Source organism: Oreochromis aureus, linkage group 3 (assembly GCF_013358895.1).
Source record: "Oreochromis aureus strain Israel breed Guangdong linkage group 3, ZZ_aureus, whole genome shotgun sequence".
NCBI lineage: Eukaryota > Metazoa > Chordata > Actinopteri > Cichliformes > Cichlidae > Oreochromis > Oreochromis aureus.
This window is the reverse complement of record NC_052944.1, coordinates 41,643,612-41,664,760: the sequence shown is the minus strand read 5'-3', so window position 1 is coordinate 41,664,760 and position 21,149 is coordinate 41,643,612. Positions and strand designations below refer to the sequence as shown.

At 40.9% G+C, this 21,149-nt stretch overlaps 1 protein-coding gene across 1 annotated transcript in view; it reads left to right on the top strand.

Moving 5' to 3' along the window:
- The window catches only part of trpc5a (transient receptor potential cation channel, subfamily C, member 5a), a 184,851-nt gene extending 165,841 nt beyond the window's left edge, over positions 1-19,010 (top strand). The window contains exons 14-18 of the mRNA XM_031757781.2: positions 580-775; positions 1,763-1,972; positions 9,594-9,635; positions 11,841-11,930; positions 15,182-19,010. Of these exons, the coding sequence (XP_031613641.1) occupies positions 580-775; positions 1,763-1,972; positions 9,594-9,635; positions 11,841-11,930; positions 15,182-16,210 (1,567 nt within the window). The 3' untranslated portion in view covers positions 16,211-19,010. The remainder of the gene's footprint in view (positions 1-579; positions 776-1,762; positions 1,973-9,593; positions 9,636-11,840; positions 11,931-15,181) is intronic.
- The last annotated feature ends 2,139 nt before the right edge of the window (positions 19,011-21,149 follow it).

Here is a 21,149-nt window from a genome sequence, read left to right as displayed (position 1 = left end):
TATCACTAACTCTGATCTGTGGCCGTTTTTCTGATAACAATTGCAGCGCGTCTTCTTGAGCAGATTTGTGCATTTAAATGTTAAGCTCATATGCAGGTAAAGTTTTAGTCTCCACTCACTGCAGGTTTAGCGATGTGGGGAGTAAACAGAAGCATCTGAGAGCAGTTTTGCTTGGCCCACTCTTAATGAACTTACATCTGTCAGCTTATAACATTTGCTTCTACCCAAAAAGACATTTCCTGTGGGTGGTTTAAATCTCATATCAATCATGCTGACAACATTAGCTGAGTTTTCAGTTTGGATTTGAATTTCTATTAAATTGCAAATCAGTCTAAATTTGTTTTGCTTGTCAGCTGCATTTGAAAACACACAAAACTGGGAGACGAGTGTTTTAAGCTGAGCAAATGTCTAAATAATGTGCAAATTAAAGCTTGGAGTTCGAGACAGGTTTATATAGATAAAAGCTATTTATGCGTTGTCTCTCTGGTTTGTTGCATTATCCATTTTGTTTAAAAGCAGTTTGTTGTTGTTGTGATCTTTTGAAGAACCTTATAAAGTGTCCTCTCTCTCTGTCCTCAGGTTATTTGAGACTCTCCAGTCTCTCTTCTGGTCCATATTTGGGCTGTTAAATCTGTACGTCACCAACGTGAAGGCTCGCCACGAGTTTACGGAGTTTGTCGGGGCGACCATGTTCGGGACGTACAACGTTATCTCACTGGTGGTTCTGCTCAACATGCTGATCGCCATGATGAACAACTCCTACCAACTCATTGCTGTGAGTGAAAGCATGAGTGTGCTGAAAGGATTAGTGAGTCAGGGGAAGCTTGTTTGATGTCATTTGTCCAGTGAACAATCCTGATCTCAGTTTCTATACCGTGAGAAGTTTGTGCTTTTAGGGTTAGTGTGCTTTCTGTTTGAATCAGGATGTGACTGTCACTGCATGTTAAATTACAAAACACTATAAAAATGGCCACAATTTTTCTCTATAATCTGAAAAATCAATGATAATTATGAAATTCATCAAATTAAGGTTTCATGCTATGGTGTGAACTGCTCCCGGCAAAGAACAGCACTGGCTCTAATCAGGGGAAAAAAGAAAAAGTGTGATGACCTGTCACACAACTATGGAAAAGGATAAATACAACAGAGTCTCAGCTGAGAACCAAACACCTCAGTTCCTCTGATTCGTTCAGTTACACCTGTAGGATCCTGCTGGTTTGTGAAGATACACCCTGTAGTATGAGGAACAGTTTTTATTTTAATGGACCGAAAAAGTTTCAAAGGAGTTTCAAATTTCAACTGTAATCAACCCACAAGAACTCAACTTCGTGCTTGTTTAGCAAGCTGTGCTAGCATGATCAGTTAGCCTGATTTAATGAATCAGATATCATTTTATGTAAAATGAAAATCATTATTGGGCTGGATCGGTTATAATCTTTTGCTTGGTTGCTTATTTGTTAACTTTTTTTTATTTCAAAGTTCTGTATTTGTTGCCTTTGTACTTCTTGTAGCTGTATTTCCTACAGTTGTAACAACAACAGGATATAACAGGAACATCTTCCATAATTTGCCTTATTTTTTAAAGTAAGACTCAGTCCAAACTCTCCTTTTAGTGAATTTTATATGTTAAATATTTAAGTCAGCCTTCTTTGTCTGGCTTCAGTGCACGCTATCAACCATTAATGAAGAGGAATTCAGAGATTTCAGATGTCTGTCCTCGTCACGAGCTTGTAAATTCAGGTGCCTCCTTCTCCCGCTGCAGGACCATGCTGACATTGAGTGGAAGTTTGCACGCACCAAGCTGTGGATGAGTTACTTTGACGAGGGCGGCACGCTGCCGCCTCCGTTCAACATCATTCCAAGCCCCAAGTCCTTCTGGTACCTCCTCATGTGGCTCCACAACAAGCTGTGCAGGACAGGGCAGCCGCCCGGGGAGGAGCCGCACAAATGTGAAAACCTGCGGGAGTTCACGGTAAGTGGAGGCAGAACAAGGTGGAGGCTCACAGTATACACACATCTGGATTCTGTTTGCAACATTCTTGTTGAGCTTAACCATAATGGTTCCTTCCATAATTATTATTTTATCACTGAAAGCATCAACAGTCTGTTCAGATGTTTGCACAGCGTCTTTCTAATTGACGCTTTTTTGCTTCTTCTGAGTTCAACTCTTGGGTAGGGTTTCACAACCTTGTGGTGGTGCAAAATTTCAATTTTAAATTGAAAAGGACACTATAAAAGACAGATAAAACAAGAGCCCAAAAAACCTACAAAATGTGCTATCTAGACACAATTTCACAAGCACACTCAACAACCAAAAATGTGATGTATTTATAGAAATATAGGAATAGAAATATTACACATTGTTTCATTAAATTCAGCCTGGAAGTTGTTTCATAATCTTGCTGACAACGTCGAGGAAAAGCGGTAGTTATAGATTATAACTCTGACAGTGGGTGAGAGACATCCACCCTGGACATGTCGCTCTCTACATTACATTCTGTACTTGTTGAGGATATGAACGGGAAGATTGAAATTATAACCATTTCCATCCATTTCTTGCAAAAGTGCAGTCCAAAGTATTTGATGGGCAGGATGGGATATTTGTACTGAGGCACGTGTATTGTTTTCTTTGCCTTTATTCTTTGTCATCCTTGTCACGCCTTCTGCACTCCAGTCCCGGACAGGAATGTGATTTAGTCTGTTTGTATTTGGAAAAATGAAGATGAATTTTGAAACTGACTGGTGGTGACAGAACAAGATGCAGCTGCCAGGATCAAAACTCTGAACACTGCAGTTATGGGACACTCAGTCTGAGCTACAAGTAACTTCTGTGACCTAATTCTGCTTAAGAACAGCAGCTGCAGACAAAACTCCCAAAGTTCACAAAGTTGAGAATAAACTGGAGTCACTGCTATTAATGTGTGAAGTTAATGTGTGAGCCAAGCCTACAAAGTGTCCCGGGCTGAAGACCGAAGAATTTACAGGCCTTAAATGGAAACTTATCCAAGCTTATCCAACCCCATAAAGACTACATTTGATGACCTTACCTGTACCCTTAATGACGAGTTTTGACACCTCAGTATATGTCAGTAAAGACATGGTTTGATGACCATTGGAATCATTCCTGGGTTTTCTACAGGTAGCTGTAGAGGCAGAGACCACTCTCACTAGCTGCAAACCTAGTAATTTATTCTGTAAGCAACCCTGAAATATGACAGAAACCACTGAGTTCAGAAAAGAGAAATAAGGCTTTCAGGGGGAAAGATCTAAAGAATGACTGTGGTAAACTTCAACAGACTGCTATAAAGTGAATCTTGGGCTTGTCTGTGTGGAGTTTGCACGTTCTGCCTGTCCATGCGTGCATTCTATGAACCACGGGCGATCGTGGCTCAAGAGGTGGCAGTTCGTCTTGTAATCGGAAGGTTGCCAGTTCGAGCCCCGGCTCGGACAGTCTCGGTCGTTGTGTCCTTGGGCAAGACACTTCACCCGTTGCCTACTGGTGGTGGTCAGAGGGCCCGGTGGCGCCGGTGTCCGGCAGCCTCACCTCTGTCAGTGTAGGGGGTTAAATCAGAATGAAAAGCTTTAAAGACAAACTGTACTACAAAGGTCTTTGATGCAAACTAAAATCTTCAGAAAGGCTCCTTAGGGGACTTTTATGCTGCTGTCACACTAAGGAAGACAGTGGTTTGAGAAATTATTGCAACCTTGTCCAATAAATTTGTAATTGTTCCCTTTGAAATTACTTTTCTGCAGCAGCAAAACAGCAATGAGACTGAGTCAGTCTGCTCTCAGTCTGTTAGAGTTGAAATGGGAACTTGCAGATCTGTCGCATGCATAGGCCATCTTACATCTGCCTCTTACGTCCGAGACAAAAAATTTGTCCACAAATATGACGTAGTTGCTGCAGGACAGCGATTTACCTGCAAAATGACACTGGTGCTTGATTTATATAGGAATATAACCAGAATGAAACCAGCTGAGTCATCTTCACTATTGCAAAACTGTGGCACACTGTAAGTTTTGCTAACCTGCACAGACTGACTCCCATTGATAGCTGTGTGTTGACAATCTGTCTGTGCCAGACTGACTTTGCCAGACTGTCTGAGAGTAAATGCAGTCAGCCCGAGTCGGACAGTGCCATGTCTTCCTGTGTAATTGCCTTATAATTGAAAATGCTTGATCAATCAACTAATCAGTCAACTAATCGGCTTCTAAATGCAAAAACCAAAAATTCAGTGCAATCACTGTGCGATCAAGTCACTATCCTATTTTTACTCTACTGGGGTGTCAAACATAGGAATTTTCTGGGCAGTGAGCTACCAGAAATTTTTATTTTGCACATTTTCCATAGAAATCAGAGACTTATTCTTAAGATTGCACTTGTTTTTCTTACATTAAGATATGTCAGGGATTAATTAGCTTCACTGGTCCGGCCCACGGTGTAAAATTAGTTTGACATCCCAGCTCGAGTGTGACTGAATCACTGAAGAAACAAACTAATTTAAATAATAATAGTAATAATAATAATGATAATAACAGTCCATTTCCATTAGCTGAGAAGGACTGAACAGCTGCTTGTGAGGAGTTTATGCCTCATGTATTTAAAAAGCTCTCATTAAAATTATGTATTTGGGTTTTTGTTTTTTGTTTTTAGCCAAAACTGATTTGACAGTAGTCCCAATATAAAAGCCACAATATTTACAGCAGCATTTTTTTTAAAACTTTGACATACTGTATTTGTCTTGTGCTGACTCTGAATTTTGGGGGTTTATTACACAGAAAACTGTGATCAGCCTACATACACTAGAGTAACACAGATGTGTGAAACCTGACAGGCTTTTTCTTATTATTACTGACCATTTCGGGTTGATGGTTTGGTTCACTGTGAAGTACTGACTGAAATAGAAGCAGCATAAAGCAGCAGAGTTAGTACAATAAGTGAGTGGGGAGGCGGAGGAAGGACTTGTCAGCTGATGTTCTTTTTGTGATTAATGAAATCATGCAGATCCAAATGATCTGCAGTGAATGTGGCTTTTATGACCTCTGAGCAGTCGCCCACCTGATCAAAGCAGAAGGACTCGGTCTGCTCACAGTGAGAGTGGATTAAAGAGGCAAAGAAAGAGCCCAACACAGAAAAAACCTAACAAATACAACCGCGCCGCACGTGGACGAACATCAGCTGCGTTTCTATAATCACAGTAGGAACATCGGCAGAAAAACACATTTAACAGCCCAGTCAGCTGGAGAGAGACGGCGAGCACGCGGTGCAGAGCGATAATTCACACACACACACACACACACACACACACACACACACACACACACACACACACACACACACAGTGCAGCTGGCATGTTCACCTCAACTGAAGTCAGCTGAGTTATATAAGCCAACCAGCCCACATAGGTTCACAGAGACACACACAGCACTGCAGAGATCTGATCGAGGGAGAGAGCCTGTGTGTGTGTGTGCACGCGTGTGTGTGTATTAAGAGTAAACACAAAAACAGTGTGAGATATGAAAAATAATGATTGCTCTGAAGAAAGGGAGGGGGTTGAGTGCAGTTTTTTGTGTGTCGGGGTTTTTGCATTAGCAGCAAGCAGTGAGAGAAAGAGAGGGAGACTATTTCGAAGCGGATCGAGTTAGACGAGTGTAAAACATGACGAAGATGAAGCAGAGACGGAGAGGTGAAACGCCCGTGATTGGGCCGAGATGAAAACAAAATGAAAAAATGTGAGATACGAAACAGGGGAGAGATGATGGATGCTTGTGTGACAGATACAGAAATGAAGGGAGAGAACGCTGATAAGGAAGACGAGTCTTTAGTCGTCTCGACGCCAATGAAACATCGAGTTACAGTTGACGTGCATCTGCGGCTGACAAATATCCGGCTCCCAATTATTCGTCTGTTTTCTGATATTGTTGAGATTTTAAAAGCAGCAGATCGGTTTCAATGAGCTCTCTGTCTGATATGACCTCATGCATTCGACATCTGTTTCTCATGTGTCTAGAATTGTGATAACGTTGATGTGTGAGGTTAAAAAATGATACTTTGCCCCATAAAGCCTTTACATTACCATGTAAGATGAACGTGTGGATCCCACCACAGCTCCTCCATGTTCAAAATCCTCCCAACCTGTGATCTGTTGATTTGTGTTTCTGAACACAGTTTTTCAGCTTTTGTCGTGTCCCTGAACACCATCGTCATTTGTCTGGTCTCGTATGTCAGATAGTGATTTGTGTGCATTTACGTGAAATCAGTATTTTCCACTTTTAAAAATGAGAAAAAGTCCACATTTGGATGTGAAACACTTTACTTTTTTCATTTAAAATGATTTAAGCATTAAAAACTACGTGTTTTGAAAAAAGTCGCAGTTTGGGTTTAACTGTTTGGTGCTGCATCACATTGAGACATCTGGTGACTGTGGAGGCCATTTGAGTTCAGTGAACTCATTGTTATGTTCAAGAAACCAGACTTGGATTTGATTTGAGCTTTGGGACATGGTGCATTATCCTGCTGGAAGCTGCCATCAGAGGCCTGGTACACTGTGGTCATAACGGGATGGAAATGATCAGCAACAATACTCATGTAAACTGTGGCATTTAACCCTCTAACGCCTAACCTCTTTCTGGCCTCAGAGAGGTTTTTGCAACATTTTTTTAAACATCTGAAATTCCCGTAACTCCTGATCCATTTGTACAATTGAAAGAATTCCAATGCTTCCTGAAAGCAGCAACTCTGCACTTTTCAATGATATTAGGGTCAATACAGTAATCCCAGTCATGGCGTCACAGCAGCCCCGTGAAGACAAAGGTTTGTGGACAGATGAGACAGTTTGGGTTCTTTGTGCCGTTATTTTTACTGTTTCCTGTGTTATTTGCCGAGATTTGGAAGTGACACCTTGCCTGCGTTTACCGTGACTCTTATATCACTGAAAAGCACAGAGTTGCTGCTTTTAGGAACTGCTGAAATTTTTCAATTGGTTCAGGAGTTACAATAGTTTGTGTTCACAACGGTTTTAATTGGTTAAACAAAGCTCTAACGGACTCACCAGACAGGAAGCTGTTATCCAGTCTTCTGTCCAGTTTCAGTGAGGTGGTGCAAATAACAGTAATAGACTAAGTTTCCTATTTTTAGCTGACAGGAGTGGCGTCCGGTGTGGTCTTCTGCTGCTATAGCTCATCTGGTTCAAGGTTTGACATGCTGTGCATTCAGAGATCCTTTCCTGCATATCTTGGTTGTAACGAGTGGTTGTTTGAGTTTCTGTTATCCTCCTATCAGCTCAAACCAGTCTGGCCATTTTGGTCTGTCTTCCCAGAGAACTGCTGCTCACTGGATAGTTTCTCATTAAACTCTAAATATGGTTGTGTGGGAAAATCCAAGTAGAGTATTAGTTAATCGTCTTTCCTCCTCAATGTGATGCTCGTGCTGTTCTGAACAGGTGTATCCAAAAAATGGCCACTGAGTGCACGTGCTGCAGATAACGAATATATTTCCATTTGAAATGCATTATTTTCAAACTCACCTGTATCACAAACACAGATTGTTTTTTATGACGATTTCATGTTTTGCTGTGAGGCCGAGCAGGCGAACGTGGAAAGCCAGAGGCAGGAAGAGCAGCAGCGCAGACATATGTGACAGTAGATATTACATTAAGTCACACAGCAGGAAAATGAGGAGCTGTTGTGGTGGAGGTGGGAGGTGTTTTGCCAGCTGCAGATTTATAGTTTTTTTATTATTATTGAATTTGTTGTGATCAGATAACTGTTTAGATCCTGCATTTAAAATCCTCAACTACAAGAACATCAGCACAGAATACACAAAAAGTCAAATGACTCATAATGAAACAGAAAAATTAGATCATATATTTTATCGTGTTTTCTGAGCTTCTTTTTTAAACCTGTTGTCACTTTAGCGCAGTGGTTACTTGTATGGGTTTGATGTGAAAACAGATGTTTTCTATACTTTTTTCTGAACTCCTTCAATTGTTTCACCTACATTTATCTATTATTCTATGTGTGATATCATATTGCGAAATCTGCACATATTCGTGTCTGTTTGTCCTCTTGAGTTCAGCAAAGTCTGCAGCAGAGTGTCAAGTGCTGTGTCTTGGGTTTGGTTTGCTGTAGCCCTCTAAAAATAACCTTCATGCTCCTAGCATGCTCGCCTCGATTTAATTTATCATTCGATAAGGTGAGAAAAGCCTTTTATAGAGGAGAGATTCACATTTCTGCTCATTTCTGCCACTGTAATGGTTGTGATTCTGGATGACAGCACTTGCTAAAGGCCTGAAATGCAAATGAAGGGCATAACTTGGCCCTTTAAACTGTTACATATATAATCGTTTTGAGTGGAGAAAAAATGATTAAGTGAAATTCATTATTCGGCACCTCTCTAGTATGAAGGATTTTAAAAGCTTAATTTTCTTATGAAATTCCCCAAATCAATTTGTTACCTGGCTGCTTTGGTTTCAGTTTGGCACTAGAAGACAGATAAACTCTGTATAAAAATGTCAGATTTATCATCCTGATGATGATCTCTATAAACCGATATGAATATGTATATTTGTGGTTTCTGTTTGTAGTCTCGTTTCTGTGGCACAATCACGTTTGAACAGGCTCGACTAGCTCAAAGGTAAACAGTCTATGTGGAGAACAAAAAGAGGGGACACATTTACAAATTTCCGGGCTCAGTTCGCCAGCTGTCATCCTTTGATTCAGCAAAGTTTTTTTTTCTTTCAGTTTACCCGTATTTGTAACAGTGACAGGCAGAAAATTTTGCCCACCTGCTCCACATTGGGTTTTGTCGTCAGAAGCTAAGTCATTATATTGTAGCCAGAGCTTCCCCAAACTGCTCTGACAACCCAAAAAACTTCTAAGAAGGGTAATCTAGTGAAAGGATACACTGTAAACAAAGCCTTACTAAGTTTTTTTTAATGAAAAATAAAAAAAAAAAATGAGAAGGAGAAAAGAGGAAAGTTGGTGAATAAAAAAGTGCAGAGGATTAAGTAAGGAGGAAGTGAAGAGGTTGAAGAGTGGTTGGTAAAAGGCCTGGGTCTTATATAGTGCCTCTCTACTCTACCTGGGCACTCGGTGCAACTTTCTATGCTTTATGACAATCCTGTGGAGGTATGGAGTCAATTAGAGAGGGCAGTGGACTTTTAGACCACACTGTTTAACACAATCTACCAAACCACAGAGAAGATTCATGGGTGTAGTGAAGGAGGACATACAAAGGGTAAGTGACAGAGGATGCTAGGGATAGGGTAAGATGAAGGCAGGTGATCTGCTGCAGTGACCCTTAAAAGGCTACAACGGCAAGAAGAAGAAGAGTCAAAAATACTGCAAACCTTAATAAAAAATGGTCCCATAGAGGAGTTGACCCCAAATATACCAAATGAAAGTGTGATTGTTGCCTCCTTATGTAGGCTTTGTTGGTCTTTGGTGGAGAGAGAGTGCGTTCCCTGCGGTCATAAGTGAGGGTACAGTTTAGTTGTAAGGGGGTGTACATTTTTGGAGACAGAGGAATAAAAGAACTTTTTGCTAAATGTGGAAAAATCATGTATTAACACAACTTTTCTTCTCTTTGCAGGAGCGTCATGCTGACAGTCTGAGGCAGAATCAGCACTACCAGGTGTGTAGTTCCTGCACAGCTTCATGTCTTCATCTTTACTGACACATACAGTAGGAGTGTCCTTACTACTTTTCCCCACACTGCTTTGCCAGCAAACCCAGTACCTTCAGGTTTATAGTCACTGAGTTATGTGTAACGTCCCGACTTTGTATTACTACTCGGTCTCGCTTCCATTTTTCTGTTTGACTCTTGTCCAAAGATGGCCACATCTGGCTCCAAAAAGCCAGCAGTTCCATCTGACTGCCATAATGCAAATGTTGAGGCTTCAACATTGAAAACCAGTGAATCTGTGATCCTAAAGTGTATGATTCAATGGTGCTGTAGGGTTCAGTAAAGGCTTACTGTTAAAGTCATTGTAATCCAAATGCTCTGAAACATCTTCACTGTTTCTCTTGTACGTCAGGTAATTGATATCACCTGAGAATTTTTTAACTTCCTTGGCCTTAAAAATCACTAGAGAAAATCTTTTTTTTCTTTTTTTCTTTATTTTTTTTACCAGCAGTGAGCAAGCTCGTGTGCTTTTCATCTCTGTAATAGCAAAAGCAGCAGCTGTATGAGTTCTGATGTTAGGTCTGATTACTGTGAATTTGTGTTTTGAGAGTTTTGCTCTACTTTGAGTTACAAAGACAGCGAGCACCTTTTTCAGCAAACGAAACCGTGTATTGTTTTTGGCAGCTGTAACCCTCCATTTGATGTCCAGCTTTAAGGGGATTTTTTCAGTATTAGTAGAGCAAATCAACCAAGACTGAGCTCTTGTATTTTGACACCTCAGCACTGGCAGGGACTACAAACGCAGGAACGCCAGTACTTTGTATTTGGCAGTGCTGATTGTTACTTTGATATCTGTCCATGTTTTTTAAGGTTTGCTGCAGGAATCTGTCCTGCATTTTAACAAGAGTGTGTGGTGTGTCTTGGCAGAGGCGGAGAGTGACAGCATGCCAGACCGTCCTGTTTGGCAGGCACAGGTGTTGACTGTGGGAGGATGCAGTGTGTTAGTGTGTGTGCGCACTGTTGCAGTGTGTCAGGGTTTGAATTGCCACCCACTGAGCACCAAATGCTTGTGAAATTTGTCTTTGGTCTGTAAATCAATGAGGGTGACCCGCCTCATTGGCTGATTACTTAATGAGACAATAACATTTAAATTCCTACACAGGGTTGAATTGTGCTGCATTGCGATGTTCACACAGCTCAGACAGACAGAGCACAACGATAATATGTGAATGAATACAGATTCAGTGGTTTCAGTACATTAGAAATCAGTAAAAGTCTGTGTATCGTGGAGATGGATTTAGCCAGTATAGTAAGTACTTAGTAAGTTTGTGAAGTTTCTCTTTGTAGGGATTATTTTTTCATCCTTGATTTGGAGGCGATTTGTTTGGAGGGATCTTCAGAGAAGATAAATACAAGCTTAAAAGTCCAAGAACTACAAGGCACTCTCAAGGCTTTTTTTAAAAACCCCAATTTAGCATTTTAACTTAATTCTTCATGGCACAGATTCAACAAGCTGCTGGAAACATTCCTCAGAATGAAATCAGTGCATCCTGCCTTTATTGACATTTTACTCAGCATCCCAACTTTTTTGGAATTCAGGTTGTACATTTGTGTTCATGTTGACATGACAGCATCACACAGTTGCTGCAGATTTGTTGGCTCCACATCCATAAAGTGAATCTCCCGTTCCACCACAGCCCAAAGGTGACTGATGACTCTGGAGGCCATTTGAGTTCAATGAACACGTCGTCATGATCAAGAAACCAGTTTGAGGTGATTTCAGCATTATAGGTGGTGTTTAACCGAAGCTTAAAGGGGTCCGAGGCAGGCTAAAAAAAGATCCAGCACACCATTACACCACCAGCAGCAGCCTGAACTTTTGGTATAAGGAAGGTTGGATGCTTTAATGTTATTTATTCCAAACGTTGACCCTACCAGCTGAATGTTGCGGCAGAAATTGAGACTCATCAGACCTCGCACCGATTTTCCTGAGCTTTTCTTTTCTTTCTTTTCTTCGGTTTCCTGTTCTTAGCTCACAGGAGTTGGTACTCAATGTGGTCTTCTGCTGCTGTAGCTGATTCAACGTTCAATGCGATGTGCTTTCAGAGATGCTCTTCTGTGATTTAGACTTTTTATCAACTCAAAGCAGTCTGGCCATTAACCTCTGACATCAAAAAGGCATTTTATTCCAAATTAATAAACTGTCTCCAACAGGAAGTGATCCGGAACCTGGTGAAGAGGTACGTGGCAGCAATGATACGCAGTGCCAAGACAGACGAGGGGCTGACAGAGGAAAACTTTAAGGTGGGTGATCAGAATAAAGACCGAACACCTCTCACATGCTGTAAGTAATGAGTGTAAAATCCATCTTTCTTCAGGTTTGCAGCAAATCTGTAGCTAAATGCTTCACAGGCCAGTCTGCAGAAACAGGGCATAGCAACTGTTTATGTATGTTTGTGCTGCGATAATAGTGCAGGGTTCACTGATACCAGATCCAGAGCTGCTTTTCGTCTCTACTGAGATTTATCAAAAGATTTTTAATAACCACCTTAAATGCTTTTTCTCCTGCCCAAAATCTACAGCTCTCATCAATAACAGCCGTTAAGTCAATAATCCTTGAGGAGAGTTTCTTTGCCTTTCCAAAATCTTCTGAGCCATAAATTATTCTGAGCTGCTTTTTCCTCCCGAGTCTGTTTCTCATGGAGCCCTTGGAGCCCAGCCTGGGCTTTGAAGTGGAAAGTTCCTCTGGGTTTTTCAATGCAAAAACAACATCAGGTGCACATCGTAATCAATCACTGTTCACACCCCGAGTGTGCTCGTGTACTTCTGTGTGTATTAATGTAGAATACGGGAGTTGTAATTGTGCAGAAAGTGTGCGTTTGTGTGCTTAAACATGCGTACTAAGATCAGGTGCGTGCTGTAGTCAGTCACAGGGTTTTACTCTCCCCAGTGAAGCATTTGGATCCCATATGGTGAGACAGACAAGTTTTTTTAGTCGAGTTATTTGGGTCTCGTTGCTCTCTGTTTTGCAGGAGAAAAATGCAGCAAACAGCGAGTTACAGTAAACAGAGTGCATGTTTATGCAGGCATTTATGGTAATTTTCTGTATTAAAGCTACAGGCTAAATTCAAGATGCACGTGATCTGAATGGAAATAAACCTCAGCCTCCTCCCTGGTGGATGCTTCAGAGCTAAGCAACACAGTGAAAATCTTCCAGTAGTTGTTTTACTTTCTTCTTGGGGGGAAAAAAAAGGAGAGGAAATTCCTCCCCTTCAATGCTTATCCATTTCTAGAAACCAACTGATTTAAGGAATATAATTCGTTTAATCTGTGATGAAATGATTAAAAGGCTAGTCTTTGGAGATGCAGAATCCCATTTTCAAAAAATGTCCTAAAGGTCTAAATTTAAAAAGAACAAAGAAACATTACATAATATACACACTAAATACACAGCTACAAATAACTTGCTCGGCCCCGCCCATCCACATCCACAGCCCCTAGCTATTGTGTAAGAAAACTGGGTACGAAGACCCACTGATGAAGAGAAATTCAAAGCAATTCGAATGTGGATTGTTTGTAACACAAATAAGCAAAAGATTTTGAGTATAAACAAATGGAAACTATTAACAGTTGTTTTTAAAGTAAAGATGGCCTGAAGCAAAAATAAAAAACAACATGATGGATCTCTAATGGGAACTCTCAGTCAGAAGAAATTGATCTAATTTGTCTCTGTTCCATGAAAATACACCGAAATACAGATATCACATAATGTCTGGGTCGCTATACAGATTTACATTGGACTGTAAACCAATTTTAAAAGAAATGACAGTTCAAATTAACATGAGGATGTGTCCTAGAGCTCTCAAGGTCCTTTGGAAATTGGAAGTGTGGAGAATAAATCATGATTTCATGGTCTCATGTTACTGAGTGCCTTGTAGGAAGTGGAAAAACCAGGGTTTTAAGGGTTTGACCCATTAAAGACCGTGAAGAATAACGTTTCCACTTCTTCTGCAGTAGCTTAGAATTTCTTCTTTCTTTCTTTACTCAGAGAAAGTTAGCTGCTCCATTGATCTAGCGTTATATTTTGCTGACAATGCCACACAATGGACAGCGTGTGGTATTAGTACTACTCCACTACTTCCACTAAATGTCAGATATTTTGACACAGTGGGAACAATAAATGATCAAAGATTAAATATTCTAAGAACTGAATGTTCTGAGACAAACTATAGTCAGATGTTCAGAAAATAGAACAGGTCTGCAGATTGTTCAGATGTACTTACACTTGCTGCTCTAAGTCCATATTTGTGTCCATGCAGATAAGTAAGACTACATATATAAAAATGTGAGATAATATTAGATTAATTACTTTTGGAAATGTAATTTATTCTTTGTAATGACTGTCAGACAAACATAACCACAATGACATTAAAGACAAAAACCACAAGAAAGTGCTCTAGTATCATCCACCAAAATCAAATACAACTCAGTGCTAAGTGGCACTCTGGACCATACCACCTGGAATTGTTCTTTACAGTTGCATTGCAAGATATAACACACCTCCGGTCATAGGATATTTGCAAAGGTGATACCGGGTACAGGGTGTGAGACATCAGTGAGGATATCTCACCCCTTTCTTGCCACTCGTGTCTCCCAAAGTTGGGTCGTACTATGTTGTTGCTGACTTGCAATCTTACTGCCCAAGATGATGTATTCATAGCAGTCAAAAAAGTTGAGTTTGGAATCCTGGTCACTTCTCAGCTATGATCGTCATCAGTTTTACCAACAAATTTTCCACCAGCAGGAGGAAGCTATATCATTAGTACAGTACAGTACCAATGCTAGCAGGCTATCTAGCTAATAGCAGTTTGATCTTGGCATTGACATAAATACTTGTTACACTGTCATCTTCAGTATAGTTGTACTTGGTGTTAGATGTGTAGCTAGTATACAGTTTAAGAAACTTTGCATAAACCCTGAAGCTTCTGATATTTTAACACTATTGGGTTAACAGACTTACTCATTTTGTCCATGTTAAACCTTTCTGTTCCTTTATGTTAAGCAGTTGAGACGGCACCTAAAAGTTTCATTGATGCCAACTAAACTGAGAATAAATGTTTGCTTCTCATCATTTCCCCTCCACCGACCCCAGTCTCTTTACGCTCACTTTCAGGATTTCCACTCTGTTTTCCTCTCTTTTTGCATGTCTCTTGACCTTGATCTTCCTCTCTTCATCACCATCCCGCTGAGCCCTCACCCTCCTCTTCACCCTCTGCTTCTACAAACTAATGGTTCACCTCCCCTCTCTCAGCCAGTCATCAGCCTCATCTCTCCCACTTACCCTCCTCACCCTCTTCTTCCCTTTCTGTGTTTTTTCCTTGTTGGTTTTCCTTTGGATATCAGATATTTTTTTATATAGGGATTTAGAATCAACAGTACATCCCTCTGAATGAAAAATAGAAGTGCTACTTTTTTTAAAACCTCAATTTTAGCTTCTTATAGCAAGAAGTGTTATATCCTTAGGATTTACATTGTGGATTCATGTCTATCTTTAGGAGCTGAAGCAAGACATCTCCAGTTTCCGCTACGAGGTCCTAGATCTCCTTGGGAACCGGCGTCCTCCTCGGCGTAACTACTCCTCCTCCAGTGAGACAACAAAAGATGACGGTGCCATGGCATCTGAGGACGACAGCGAGTCAGGTGAAGGCACTGGAGGAGGCCTGGGAGTCCAGAGATCAAAGAGCGTGACCTTCATGACCCCAGCAGAGGACGACACAAAGCCGACACCAACGCTCGGCGTGTCTGCACTGGTGCGTTCTATTTCTGGAATGACGCAGATAGAAAGAGGGGTAGGTGGGGAGGAGCTGGAGGAAGGTATTGAATGGGGGACAGAGGAGGAGGAAGAGGAGGGAAAACCAAAGAGCAATGGGCTGAAGACAACTGTCATCTCTCCATCCTCCACCTCTGTTGTCCCATCGTCATCTTCATCATTCTCTTCAGCGTTCTCATCATCACTTGCTCGTACAAGGAGCCGTCTGCAGCGCCTATCAGGTCCGAGTGCAAAGACGGACTCTTTCAAACGCCTCTCCTACCTGTTCTCCCGCTCCAAACGCAAAGCCCCACCCATGCCTGTCCCTGTTCAGTCCCCAGTCTCCTACACCATCTCTGACGGGTTGCTCCGCCCCTTGGGGAGCCACAGCCACTCCGACTTCGGACTCAGCAACGTGACCAGAAGCGAGACTCACCTGAACGAGATGGGCCGCTCTGTTGACATCAGTAACCCGTCGTTCTCTCCTCGGAGAACGAATGGGCGAGACTCACTTTTGACACTGCCCCTCCCGCCCCCCTGCCCCTGCCAATCCCTGCACTGTGCTTCCAACATGTCCGAGTCCAGCTCGCGCCTCCTGGACTCCAGTGAGGACGTTTTCCAGAGTGGAGGCATGGGAGGATCGGGTGATGGCAGCGTGGATGGAGGAGGGGGAGGAGGAGGGGTGATGATGATGGGTGGTTGGGTGGGACCTTGCGATGATGTCATAGAGGACAGCTGCGAGGTCATAGAGGACTCCGTCACTACACAGCTATAGGAGAAAGGGACTACCAAACTGTTTTTGTTTGTTTGCAAAATGGCTGAATATATACAGAGATGGAGAGAGACAGAGAGAGAGGGCGGAGAATTTGGTACAATCCGTTCTAGAACTTACTTGGATGGATTTGGAATTCTGGAATTCTAGAATGCAGCACACCCGAGAATGGAGCAGGTTCTAAGGATTGACTTGATTGTCATGGTAACACCACAGAGGGCATGCTAAAGTGGCAGATGTTCATAGAGACAGTTTGTCTGGTATATTTCAGGGTTTAAACAGACACTTTCACTATTATGTGAAATTTATTGTTGGAAGGTTCTGGAGATAAGTCGCTAATAATTGAGCCAACTTAACTAGCTAGCTGGAACTCAGTTAAAAGTCCGTAAATATCTATTTGGAAAACTTATTCCAGACAATCAAAGTATCTCAAGTTTGACGTTGTCTGGGATTTTTCAGGGTTCAGACACACACGTTTTGCTATCGCATAAACCTCATTGCTTAAAAGTTTTGGAGTTAAGTCGCTATTAATTGAGCTGACTTACCTTGCTTGCGAGAACTCAATAAAACCTGTTTGGAGAATATTCCAGAAATTCAAAGTATCACCAGTTTGCCGTTGTCAGGGATTTTTTAAGATGGAAACACAACACACACAAGTTCACCATTGAGTGAATTCCCAAGACAGCCTAGCTAGCTAGCTAAACACAGATAAATGTCATTTATCATCAGGTTTTCCACAGTATCACAGAAATCCATGTCTGTTCATCCATGGATACATAAGAAACATTCATTGCTAGAATCCAATTCAACAGATGTTTAATTGCCAAAATATAAACTATGTAAGATCATAGCATTTTCTTACTGTTGCTATTACAGTTTCCAAATTATATCACAATGTCAGTTTGAAAATTGCCAAAATATATTTATATATGTTCATGAATAATTGTGAATAAAACACGAGAGAAGGAAATATGAATTTCATATTGCGGTAAAAGTATCTAATTAAAAATATGAGGATGTAAATGAGGATGCTTTTAACAGACAAGGTAAATTACGGGAAAAGTTTGAGGCAGTTTTTCATTGAAAATTTTGTGGCGCTTTGACATGCTGGGGTCCGCATTAAAGGGGTCGGGGAAGATGATGGTTACAATCATCCCAAATAAATAGTTTGCCAAATGGAGCAAAGTATACCTGAGCTACTAAAATACTACGTGTAAGCTCTTGGACAAATTACATTGTTTTATGATGTTAGGAATTATTTCTCCCTCTCGATGGCAGTCTCCGTCTTTTTGTCTGATCTTCACAAACTTCACAAAGCCAGACTGTCTTTATATACATCTGCCATTTTCCACAAATGCCACCATGAGACCAAAGGAGTTCATTTAAAAAGGAGCATACTTTTTTTTCCGAAAGATTAAAACACACATCGTTATTATGGGATTACAAGGATTCAAAGTGACTTTTCAAAAAGGAAATATCCCTGTTTGGAAAGTTTCACATGATGGTTTCTTTCCCTTTAACCAAACTTCGAATCTGTATCGGAATAAAAATGGAATTAAATCATCTTAAAACCAGTGGAATTTGAATTGAACTACACTTTTCCATTCAGCTGAATGGAAGGAGATCGCAAACGGAATAACGTCCCCTTTAACCGTGGAACAATGGATTTAAATTTGACCGAATCACTGGGATGAACAGAAGCAGCATGGAACCTTTGCTCTGCTGTCAATAGCCTGCACCCTCTCTCTCTGCATCAACAAGGGCCAAGGAACTTTATTTTATCCTAATAACAATTATACTAGTAATAATAATAACGGTAATAATAATAATAAGAGACTTCTATTAATAATAATGAGGACTATTCTGGTTTCTATACACTGTCTTTGCTTCTATTTGAGTTGCCTACGATATCCTGGCTTCTCGTTCAGCTCTTCCTTAATAAGTACACTTTAACCTGGTGAATAATAAGATATTTATTGTGTGGAAGAGGGAGGAGGGATGGATAAATGGGGGTGGGAGAGAGAGCTTAAGAAACGCGGGACGTTTTAAGGAAGGAAGAACAAGGTGAGGGGAAATAAAGGCAGGAGGAATGATTGGAGAATATAGGGAGAGGAAATGAGGCAAATAAGTGAAGGCACATAGATATGCTTGAATGAGGAACAGATGGACTAAAATGGGACGAGTTTGCCTTTCTATCTATCTGGGAAATCTATTTAAAAGGGAAATTTCACCAGAATTTCATCATGACTTTTTTTTTTTTTCTCTTGAAGTCGCTTGGTGAGGCGACTTCAAAGGGTTGGCATGAGCAGAGGCTGTTGAATTTTACTCTGGTTAATATACGACTGTCAGCGGTGAAGTAGAGAAATTATGCATGTTTGATCAAAAAAGAAAAAAAAAAACACCGTTACCTGCAACACACACATGCAAGCACATACACATTCACACACTTAGAAATCAGCTCGTGTGATGAATAGCTGCCAGCTAAAAGTACTGGTCTTGTCTTTGTTGTTCTCTCAGCAGGATGACATCAGCTCCTCTTACGTCTTGTTTGATTGTTTTATTCATTTTGTCCGTCCTTGTCCTCTGTTTTTTTTTCATAAAAAGCCCCTCTGGTTAGGCAGCTGTCTTGGCAGCAGAAAGCCTCAGAGCAGCAATGAATCAGCATTCCAAAATGTCACGACGTCAACCGCTGTGCATCCTGTACTCATAATGTCACGGCCAGAGCTCGGACAGCAGGGGCACAGTTAAGTGCTTAGCAGTGCCAGCCCATCAATTTAGTATTTAATAATCAATTTCTTCTTACTTTGCATTCCAGTAACAGAGGATGACTAATCTGCACGTGACAAACGCTTTAATAATGTGTGATTTTAATACTCGTGTGGAAAAAAAAAACACAGTTGGTCGTTCAAAAACTTTAGAAGGATGTTTTATTTTTCATCTGAATTAGCAAACATTTCACAATTTGGAATTTGGACATGTCTTTGGTTTCACATTAACTCTTTAACCCTTCAAGGTCTCCTAGGGGTGACCTCTGAAGCTCCTATTGTGATTGGCCTGTTCAGTGCCGTCGATTCCTCCGGTGCATTTCTGGCTACCTTTTCTACAGTTTTTGAATTTATCAGTGAGAGAATAGCAATCATCCCCTTAGTATAAGGAATGATGAACATAGCATCAATATAAGGTTTCACAAATGACAGCAGATTCCTGGAGGTAGACTGTTGAAACAGTCAGAATAGAGGTGAGGGAATGTACAAAGGAGTGGGACAAAAATGTTTCCCTCCAAACGAATAAACAAAACTGCAACAAAGAGGGCACACCCAGGAGGGAAAAAAGGTCCCAACATTTTCCCTTTTTCTATCTGCTGGCACTGAAACATCTGGACACGACCACGCTGTAATCAACCATAATGCAGCAGCACACAAGCACGTCGGCCATGGTTACATCGTAGGCTCTACATAGATTCCCCGCAGAAGTCTAAATCCTCCTCTGCTTTGCATTGCCTTTGTTTTTCCTTTTAGACTGCTGCAGCACTTTCTGCTGTGCTAAATCCATTATTTGATGGGTAGTTTTGTTTGTTTAGTTTTGTTTGTTTAGTTTTGTCTGTTTTTTTTTTTTTTTATCACTTTCCTTCTTTACCTTTTTCAGTTGTTTTTGAAGGAGACTATTTTTTTTGTTTGGTAGAGTAAACTCAGGCACAACATGAAGTCAGGCTTAACCACAACCCCAGCAGACCAGCTGGTCTTATTGTCAGGCCACATCAGCTGGTGGCTCAGCTGATACCTTGCTATGCATGCCACTGGCAGAACTTATATAGTGTGTGCTATTTAAGCTGCTTTAGCCTGGCAACAGTTGCTGCACATCTGCAAGCTGCTTTGCAACCCTGTCCACTCATAACCCCTCCTTAAATTGATGTGTCTGATGTAATCAATGTCATATTGTTTGTTACTGATAGCTGCTCTGTTCTGTGCTGGTCTGAGGACAGCAAATACAAATGACTGCAGATGGAAATAACAATCTTCAGACCCACAGTGTTTCACTGTCATATGTTTTGCTGCCCTATAGATGAAAATGTCAGCTTGTAATAATAAATTTAAAAAGAGGATTTGTCTGTTGCCGCTTTAAAGCATGGCAGAAATTTAGTTTTAGTAATTGTAAATGGACTGGTTCATATACTCTGAGCACTTGGTGTGCTTTACATAACATGCCTCATTCACCTGTTCATACAAGCACTTTTTTATGGTTTTTCTATGCAAGTGCTTTCTATCTAACATTCACACACACTGGGCTGAATGCAGACTAGTGATATACATGGAAATGATGCATCCATGTTTTTAATCACACTAACATAATATTCATGTTGAGTGTCCCCTCCAACATCAGTGTTTACACTGCTTCACCAGAATGCAGCACAAGTTAGCCGCCCCACTATGACTTGTAGTAGTTCCTATGTTTGCCAACTATGCTGCCATCATGTGTATTGTTTGTTTGTTTTTTTACACTATTTTACAGTATAAATGTGATATATACATATATCACAAAGCCTCCTTTAAAAAAAATAGAAGTGTTTTGGAAAGCTGATTCAGCAGCCGGGCCTGTGAATGTTTCCACCCGTCAGTTCCAGCCTCACCTCACTAACAGTTAGACTTTATATCTGCACATTAAAGAAAGTGCATGAAGCCCATGGAAGAGACATAGTTCTTAGTGGATTCGTATTTTAGGATTCAGCCCAGATCACCGTTATTTTTCTCAATGAAAAGCTTGTAAACAGCAAGTGAAGATGAATGTCAGTGAAGATGAACTGTGACGTTGCCACGCAGGGCTGGAATTTATGGCCGAACTCTCCTCTCTGATAAACTCAAAGCAAGCTACAGACAGGCAGCACAGAGACCGTGAACCCAGGGGGAGCAACAGCATTTTTTATTTTTTATAAGGCTGACAGCAG